The 10,303-nt window shown below is 31.7% G+C and overlaps 1 protein-coding gene across 5 annotated transcripts; it reads right to left on the minus strand.

The window, feature by feature from the left end:
* Positions 1-496: 496 nt before the first annotated feature.
* Positions 497-3,878, minus strand: LOC11425781 (uncharacterized). 5 transcript variants are annotated; one of them, XM_024770228.2, is made up of 6 exons: positions 3,652-3,874; positions 2,304-2,455; positions 1,533-1,620; positions 974-1,040; positions 882-887; positions 497-775 (listed from the first exon to the last, which is right to left on the minus strand). In XM_024770228.2, the coding sequence occupies exons 2-6, from the start codon at positions 2,410-2,412 to the stop codon at positions 659-661; spliced, it is 387 nt and encodes a 128-aa protein (XP_024625996.1). In that variant the 5' UTR covers positions 2,413-2,455; positions 3,652-3,874; the 3' UTR covers positions 497-658. The 5 variants fall into 5 exon arrangements, 3 of the variants coding, with proteins under 3 accessions (XP_024625996.1, XP_024625994.1, XP_024625995.1); XR_003006895.2 differs by having other exon boundaries at positions 497-887; positions 2,304-2,376; positions 3,652-3,873; XM_024770226.2 differs by lacking the exon at positions 2,304-2,455 and having other exon boundaries at positions 3,652-3,878.
* Between the last annotated feature and the right edge of the window lie 6,425 nt (positions 3,879-10,303).

Raw genomic sequence — 10,303 nt, forward strand, 5'->3', positions numbered from 1 at the left:
CGAATTATATAATCCAGACAAAGGGTATTTTGGTCAAAATCACAGGGCGCGCGAGAAGGCTGTAGGGTGGGAAAAGTAATAGTCCAAGTTTTATTGCACAACACCAAAGGAAAGACTTGGATATCCCATAGTGAAAGCCAAATTTCCCAATGAGTAACATCAACAACTCTCTTTTCAACACTCTCTCTAACAGTCACCCTCTCGTTGGATGAAATCAATGTAGATTTCATAACTTTATTTGGGATCCATTCACAAAGTTTGGGATCCACATTAATTTCATCAAATGAAAGAGTGAGTGTTCGACAAACTAATTGCGTATTTGATTCTGTTGTTATGATGAAATATTTAGTTGTCTGAAATAAATCTTTAAGCAAAAAGTGATCTATGTTCCTAAAGTTAATTGTTATTACCAAACATAATTCTACCACCCCTAGTTCTATAGAATATTTTTGGTTGATCAAAACCAACAACAGTTCAGACAAGTGCAGAGGATCCATGCAAATATTCAATGTATACTCAACTTTTTGTTTTGAAATTCATCAAAACATTGAGATTTCACACATTGTAATCATAGAATGCACTCTAGTTCAAAAATGTAAAAAAAAAAAAAAAAACTATAAAATGTTCAGCCTGTCAACAGTGTGGCAGGTGGAAACTGCTAAGTGCTATCAAGTTTATTTGTGCTGCTAACATAATTAAAAATATCATTCAACGACTTCAACCATCTCATATTGAAGAGTCTCTCACTCTCAGCAATGTCCTTGTGATGCCTTCTCTGCAAATAAAATCATGCAAAATTCTTACTGAAGTTTCCAGAAGAATTACCTATTAGCTATTTCATATAGACCTTCATGTTTCCAAATTTTAACAAAATAGCCTACCATCTCCTGCATAATGCAAACTTACCAACATAACTTTTCATATAATGCATTCCCAAATTTGAAAAGGAAAGAGTGTATCTTAAAGAACTTACAGCTAAAGGTATAGGCGGGCGGAAAGATTCGTTAGAGAAAAGCATGTCGTTAGGATTTCCTGTCAGGCTGAAAGAGATGTTGGTTAATTTTGGTAAACATGAAATAGATATTCAAGATTACATAAAACATAAAGGATGGATTACTGAAAATAAAAAGGTGCCATCTAGGACCTCATCTTCATAAAAGCAAAGGTTGTTGCTATTGTCACAAAATGCCAATGATGAGCTATTGGCAACATGTACAAGTTTACTGAAGTAAAAGTTTCCGCTTAAATATTGGCAAACCAGACAATTAAAAGGATGATGTACATGTATAGTGCTTAGAGACACAGTAAAGAGACATTCATTTTCTAAAATATGAAATGGATTCACAAGGAGATCAATAATTTTGTTCATAGAAATTTTGATTATTCCATTTGGTTGGCACCAATATTTTTGTTGGTCTACCAAACTCAAATGAAATGCATGAATGAAGAATTCCTTTTTATTACAATTGACCAAACATGGCCCCCTAATTTTTCTATGGATATATGGATGAAAATCAGAAATATGCATGTACCATATAGTTGAAACTCTAGGGGGTCTCTGTGCTTTGTTTGACTGATCACCAACCCATTCTTTCCTCTTTTGATTCCACGCTATCTCAGCTGCATGATAACATGAATATACTTGAGAATATTCTAAGAAGAGGCTTAAAACTAGACTGCATTTGACAATAGAGAAATCATTCACCAAGAAAAGTCTCACATGAGTTAACATCCAAATGCAACAATTTTTTTTAATATATTTCATATTTTCTGACTGGTTTCAGGGATCAGGAAAGGATTAATTCCAGTTATTTCTATAATCTGCGGCTACATTTGGCTGGGTAAGCAAAAGAGATACCTACATGTATATATTTGTTAGAGATGTGATTGTGTATCATATTGTAATACAACCATATGGCAAACTATGTACTTGTACTCCTATCTCAATTTTCACATATTCATTTTTTCCTATCCGGAAGCCACATGCATGCACTATATGCAAGTTGCCTCATGACTTACCAAGTAAACAGGAAAAACAAACAAAGGATCCTAAAACATTTTGCTGATAAGTTTTTTAAAACATTCTGAGCAGGGAGAAAAAACAAAATTAATACTTGAAACGAGCCAAACCATTTAATTTGAAGTTAAACACATACGCGCGCGCGAGAATTGTTGCAGATCTGTTTAAGATCCATGTGCTTACAAGATACCCAAAAAAGTCGAAGCATGAAATAAATTTTGTTCACTAATTCTTATTTTGCTAAACTAGAGCTATCAACAATAAATGTCAGAAAAGGACATACCATGGTTTACAAAGGCTTCTTTCCCAGTCAAATTATTTTTGCGGGCATCATTTGAGCCCTTTGAAGAGTCGTTCTGATGGGCATTTGAACTACAACCAATCAGATCCATCTTTTATGGAGAGTTTTATAAAATTGTCTACTAAACAACTAAGCTGTATGAAAAGTATATGGAAAAAGACTATTAGAGGGAAAGCTTTCCACCCATGTTATACAAATATAAATTATAAAATCATTCCAAGGCCACACTATAAAATTATAAGTTTTTTGAAGATTCACCAATCATGCGAAAGAGCTTCTAGTTAAGCAATTGAAAATGCAAATTGTAATGCCATTTAGGCCTTACAGAACTAAAATGTGTACCAATTGGAGGCCAGATGAAATAATATGTTTTCAGCCTCTAATTCCAGATTCAAAACTAACAAAATGTAAATCCAAATTCTATTTCTCAATACCAAACTATCCAGAAACTAAATTTCAGAAGGAAAAAAAAATCAATATTTTGCAATTAGTTTACAGGGTAAAAGTAAACAATCTCAAACCATTGATGAATAAATCAATAGCGGGTGTAACATGCACACTCATAACAAATCATGAATATTTTGCAATATAAACATCAGATTTCTCATTAACTATTAAACTTGCTTATTATACTTCCGACTTCTGAGTCTAATCCATTAAGAAGAATTTGTTACCAATTGTACAGGTTTCAGGGAAGCATCCCTTCCCTCAAAGGGAAAAATGATCATAACCAAAGCAAATGTTAGGAATGAAATTCCTCGAAAATTGAATTCCTTGCTGTTGGGATATTCACACATTCACACGCGATCAATGTATTGGCCATCATTGCATTCAGATCAGATTTTGAGCATGGAATCCATACTACCCGATCTTGAACCAATTGTCATTAAAACGCTGACTGCATGAAATTAGAATATCCCGACCACGACAAAGGAGGAATCTTGATCCCTCCCTTTTGTGATTACGATTTTATTGGGGAAAAATACATTCATTGATAATGAACCACTAATTCACAAGCACAACACCTCAACATCAAGAACAAATAAATTTAAATATTAAACCAATACAAGATACCGTCACTCCAAGAAATGATCACCAAGGATTTCTTGATCATAGTCAATTGAATCGAACACAATATGCAACCATTGTCATTTCAATAAAAACAGTAACAGAAAATAATATAACAAAGCCGAAACAAATAATGAATACTACTACTAATAAAACAGCAATGATTTCATCAATAAAACAATAGGTTAAGAATATGAATTCATTGAGGATTGAAATGATAAAAGAAATTCAAAGGGGAAATGGAAAGAAAGGAAAGACTGACCTGTTGTTGTGTAGTGTGGACTGAACTTCACTGAGACGAAAGCGATGGAGAGAAAAGAAAACAAAAACAAAAGCGTATCAAATTTTGGCTTATGTACGAGTAATTCAATCAAGGAAAATTCAAACCACTCTTGGCTCCTTTGATGCACATGATGAATGAAAGATACGGTGATTGTATTATACTTTGTCTCAATGTAAAAAAAATACATGATTTATATCTTACATTGTCATAGTTAAAAAATAAAAATGTTGTCCGCTAGTTTGTCTTAGTTGTAGGAAAATTGCATTGCATGCTATATGTGAGGGTCGAATGAAATCAAGCAAAGAAACAACATCGGTGAGTGAAGATAATCTAGTCTAGGATTAGAGTTAAAGTGATCTGTTGAAAGTGTGGATCATAAACATCAAATCTTTATTTAGAAACGACTTGAACATGCATATTTTTAGGTGGCTTGATAAAAAATTAACTTATCACCTACCTCTAACATATGTACTAGGCAAAATTTGAACCATTGGCCGCCATTATCAAGAGACACTTATACCTTTTTTGCGCTTGTTTGTCGATGAGTGTGATTGTTTTCCGTCTTTCTTTAAATGTCATTGATATCTCATTTGAGAAGTGCTAGGTATAAAACACATTGTAGTGTTAATTAGAAGTTATATATATGTACATTTCTAAAATATTTACCAAAACATTATAAAGATTTACCGTAGGAAAAGAACATATTTTATTTTGTTCAAGATATTAGGAAAACAACATTACAATTAACATGATACTAATTAGAACCAATGAAGGAACCAACAAATGATTTTTGCCAACAAATGATACGTTACATAATAGTTAGGTATAAAACACATGGTATATCTTTCAGGATAAGGGAATAGTATATCAATTGAAGGCAGAAAAAAAATTTGGACTCAGAATACTTAGAATACTTTACCTCACCCTAAAGTGATAGGCTGCTGTTCAGAGCTATGACTTGTGAGGTGTGGAATCTTTGATTTACTACATTACCAAACTTTTAGGCTTACGAAGAATGAGAAAAAGCAGTTATGCCTCCTCATCATGACATTAAATGAATGAATATTCAAGATGACCTTAGTTTAATGGTTACACTTACACCTTGTTATGCCTGGCCATACTGAATGTCTTATAAATGTTGTCATATACAGTTTGTTTGAAGCAAATTCTTAAATGAGACATATCCACGTTGTTTAAGAATTTCCGGAAAGAAATTGAACTGGAAATTCTTTTCAACCACACAATAACCAATTTTGTTAAAGTTTCGAACATGATTTTGCTATGTGGAGAATACTTGTAGATTTCATCTAAAACTACTTATTGTTTTCAACCGTATAATTAATCAATGATCTGTACATCTTTTTTCCTACCCTCACGTTCATATTCAACACCGAAACTGCATGGCCACATTTTGTTTAATTACTGGGACAACTCTAATCATGTAGGCTAGCATGAGTTAAATGCCTAAATGTTCACTATAACTTTTGAAAATACTGTATTAGTGCAAAAGTCATTGAATATTTTTGAACTGGTTTAGAAACTTTGGTTCTGGTTGTTAAAAAGTAGCGGATACCTAATAGCATATGATTTGTAAAAGAAAATAATGGAAAGGTATAAACTCCCACTAAGTCTACCATTGAAGATGCTGAAAAGAGAACCAAAACAAAACTTCATTTAGAAGAATCCACTACACCATTTCCACAAAATGGGTTCAGGTTTTCTTCATCACTTCTGCTTCTTCCATTAACCATTTTATAGTGATTTGCAACAGAACAAAACAAAAACCTCAACATGATTCGATCCAAAATTGTTTCACATTCTGAACATAGTTGAAATTCAAACATGGTTCCCTCTATTTTACCCAGGTAATCTCCAACATTCATCCAATTACAGAAATGAAATATCCACTGCTGAACTATATCAAAACTAATACTTCATCTAAATAGAAAATTCAGAAATCAGAATAAAATTATATGAAAAAAACTACAGCCAACTCAATAGGTGCAAACTAAAGAAACCAGATTACTTTGCAGAAGTGGAATATTTTTTTGTCAAATGAGTATTTCTATTTACGAACAAAGGTCTTTGTAGAGAGGATTGAGAGAGTAACTTCAGAGCAATTTATTAATTCATTCTAAATACTTTGAAAGTGAAGTTCTTAAAGATTGTAGAAGTTCCCCTTTCATTAACATTTTTTCAATTGAGTTTCAATGTAGTTTCCACTTCGAATCACAATCCTTACACATCTTTTGAACATAATTAGTCACATGTTTATACTGCGCTATCTATGTAATTTGTTGTCGAAATTTGAAGTTGTGGAAGAAAACACAACTTTAAACTATATATTAAATCACACGTATTTAGTTCATGGGGGGGTTCTCATTTGAGCGGCTTTGCTCATGAGGAGTGCCCCCCTACCTGACATTAAGCCTCTCATCTTAAGAAACAAACTTAAAACTTAATTTCTGCTTTATTTTTTTTCCTTGCTACTTTGTAACAAAAAAAAAAAACAAAAGAGATACAGGGTTTGAAGTGAAAAGTATGTCATGAAATTAATTTTCAATTATTTTTAACTCTCACCAAGCCTACATTATGCCAACTTTCTTTTTAGCGAGATAAATATATATTTATAAATGATCATAAAATGTTGAATAAGTGTAACTTAGTATGTAGTTATGAGGAACATTATTTGAAGGGGTCAATGTTCGAACCTCTTTCTTATTTGTCTACATTTAATAGTGTGTGAATCTATCCAAGTTAGTTGTTGAAATGTCCATTGCAAAAGAAAAAGAAAAGGCACGAACCTGTGTATGTCAACTTGTATACAGAGTAGTGACGAAAGCATCCATCTTGTGAATTGTGATTGATTATTAACAAACGTGTAATGGAGGGTTTAATTGAAGACTATCTATGTACAAGTAATTAACTTGTATGGTGGTGAGCCTTGTAACGTCCATATCTGATATAAGCAGAAAATCAAACAATTAATTCAAAACTCTGTATATGGTGGTGAGTTTTTCTATCTGTCGGTCGGCAAAGTTTGCCCTACCATGCACCCTCTCTCTTCATCTATGTGTGACCGACAAATAGTTCAATATCCCGTTCGTGTTTGTGTCAACACATATTGGTCAAGAAAAGAAGCTCTAATTTGCAAGCTGTACGTGACTTGTCCATAAAATTTCAGATTTTTTAATCATATCTTCATACTAAAAATAGGATCATGTTTGATAAGTTTAAATTAAGAGTTTATAGTTTATATTCTCATACGATAAAAATATATATGATACATAATCACTTTTCTCACTAAAATTTAAATTGTGTCTAATTCAATCTTACAAAATTAATTTATAAAGCAAAAATTCTCTCAATTTATAAACTCATGTTTAAGCTTCATCTCATATCCAACATGGGATTCATAACAAAATTGATTCCACTTTATTTCAATAAACTGATCAAAATAAATCAGCGGTGATTGAAAGAGATTGTTGAACTCATCATATTGATTATTTTTGACTTATACTAGTATATGTTTAAATCTGAAATGATACGTAAACAAACACTATCGTATCCAAAGATAGACACTTTAGGGGCTCTAGTTCTTTAGAAGGAATGGTTCATATTTCAATCACTCATAATTTATCAATATTATCATTAACTTATTCATCAATAATTGTAATTCACTTTATATGAGGTGGATAAACGGTCGTGTTTTGGTTGTTACTTGCAGGAACCTCAATAAAAGCCTCTTGTCTCATGTGATTTTGTGGTATGTTTTCGGGGAACCATGCCTTAATTAAGTGCATGTACTTTGACACCCCAAACATTTTTTACTTTATGTTTTGTATTATTCATTGATCACCGATACACAAGATTAAATTGCAGGGACAATACATAATATATATGTTTGAACCCCGAACACCAAAAAATATATTTCAAAGAGGTTGGAACCTTTTACTATGCAGACAAGAGTTGTGTTCAAAATTATGTCCTAGCTCAAACTTCTTTAATCTGTTCATTTTTTTTGTTTATCCAAATTCTCTGATAATCATCCTCAGATCTAATTATTTGCATATTTGAGTTTATAAAATGCGGGGTGATTATGAACTCTTTCTATATTTCTTCTTCCAAAAGATATTAGTCTCTTTTATTGTTTATAAGCCACATTGATCAAACGATATAAATATTTGTATCTTTTTATTTTATCATCTCCAATTTTGTGTGGTCTGTTTGTTCCTCTCTATCGCCATTATGCCATATATAGCAAAGAGAAAAAACAAAAGGATAGCAATTAATGTTAATTCATTCCACTATGGTTAGTTAGGGTCCCCTGCAAAAATAGTCTCCATGCCGTTACCAAATAATAATAATACTTTTGGTTTCACATTGGATGGTGTCAAGAATTAATAATTTTACCTCCTATCAAACCTCATTTTAGTTTGTTTTTTTAAGGAACCTGTCTTAAGTTTCATACAATACAAATATAGAGATGTTATCTCATGCTTAAGCAATTCATGTACATTTTGCTCCAATGGTAAACTACTTCTTTGATTTCTATGCTACTAACTTTATAACGTCAAGTTATTTCAATAAGAAGAGAAAAAATATGTTCATTATTCTATGAAACTTATTTAAATATCTTCGTTGGAGACGCTTTTAAAACAAAATCGGTTTTTTCTTTAAAAAACGAAACTAATCCAAAATATTTTTATTCAAAAGGTTTGTTTATACCAAAAATGTGGCATTGTCAAGGAATCTATCCTATCAACTAGGAAAAATGAAAACGTTAGAGCAGTAAAATCTAGCATCTCGCACCTCTGTCATTCATTATTTTTTTAATGCCGACAAAAGAATTGTGATTACTTGATCCTTTTATTTACTAAGATTAATTGATCCCTGTTAAAACAACATCAACAACTTGTACCAGAAATAAATAAAAAATCAAACATCAACAATTATTAATAATAAGAGTAAATTTATGATAACAATTATCTTTAAATCATAATTTTCTATCAAAAAGAAAAAGGAAAATTAGCCACCATTTAACGAGAGTGAAGAAAAGTAATTTATAATAGTAGTAGTAATAATAATAATAATGTGATTGGTTGAGATATATATGAGGACTCATTTAGTTGATAGATCAATAAATTAAGATTTCAAATAATTCGTACCATCACCAAAGATTATTCTAGTTGTCAATCAAGCGTGCATATACCCCACTGAAAATCAAATCAAGCTTTGAGGGTCCATTAATGGATAGTTTCTTCTGACCCACCCATCCTTCATTGATGAAGTTCACAAGTTAAAACACACCGTTGCTCTTGTTTGATTCATGAGAATTGACTATATTAGAATCTGTCCCATGATATGATTTCATTAGTTTTATTTTGTTTCATTGGCCCATTTTGGCCTTTACTTGCCTTTGATTTGTATGTTTTATTGATGATTGGTACTCCGTAGTACATCTTGTATATTAAAGGTTAAGTATTGAGTAGATAATATAGTACATGATAAATATTTAAACTATTTGGACATTTTTTTTGTCATGTTACATGCTTGGTGGATAGTAGAAATATAGTACTCCTCTTTGTCAACTTCCAATCCCTTCTTTTATACGCATATTTAGAATTAATGATTTAAATCGAAATATAATTTATGATAGAATACTACGGCGTAATTGAAGTTGCTTTGTCTCGTCGTAATGTTAAAACATTACAAATGGAGGTTCTTTTGATCTTATTTGACTAAATTATCTAATTGTGGCACATGTAAAAAAATTATAATCAGATGCAATAAAATACACATGTAATCAGTAAAAGATCGTTTTCTTAAAATGCACGTATTACTTTAAAAGACATTGACATTTAATATGAACCTGGAGCAAATGACACACTGAAAAGGTGAATGATATGGTAAAAACTTAAGCAAATAAGGTTAATCCGGCTATTGCTTTCAGTGGTCAGACAAAGATACCTGTAGTCCTTAAATGAAGATAGAAATTTAAGAGGTACAAGCCTATGATCTAGTTGGACTCAGAAAGCCATGGAACACAAAATTAAGATACACATTTAAGGCATACTCATCTACCCCTTCTGCATCCCATCATCTTTTTTTACCTTTACAGCCAAGCCACAGGTTTTCTCTCATAAAGAGATTGGGAAAAAAACTAAAGTAGTTGTAGGGTGAAAAAATAAAATAACAATAATTAATTTCAATAATTTAATTTTTATATATTGTCAATTTTTTTCCATCGGTTTCCGACCCATCAAAGGTGGACGACTAATCTAACTCATGCGTAGAGGCATGCACACTAATCAAGCGTTATTCTCCCCTAAAAATCGAACTCGATATTCTTCGAATACGTTCTTTGAAGAAGCTCCTTACCACCGGAGCCTACAGAAACTTGGTTGATATATTGTCAATGTTACTTCAAAAAGAAATCTTAATTTAAATGTCAATACAGGGCATAATTGAATGATATCTAACAATTAAAGATCTATATTTGGTCTACAAGGATCTATGAATAATAATTGATATGGTAAGTTTAATTCACATGACTCCAAAATTTCATTTCACCACTAATTCTCAATTTGGGACCCACTAATAAATTTCATATATTTATATCAAACTCACT

This window comes from Medicago truncatula, chromosome 7 (assembly GCF_003473485.1).
Source record: "Medicago truncatula cultivar Jemalong A17 chromosome 7, MtrunA17r5.0-ANR, whole genome shotgun sequence".
Taxonomy (NCBI): Eukaryota; Viridiplantae; Streptophyta; class Magnoliopsida; order Fabales; family Fabaceae; genus Medicago; species Medicago truncatula.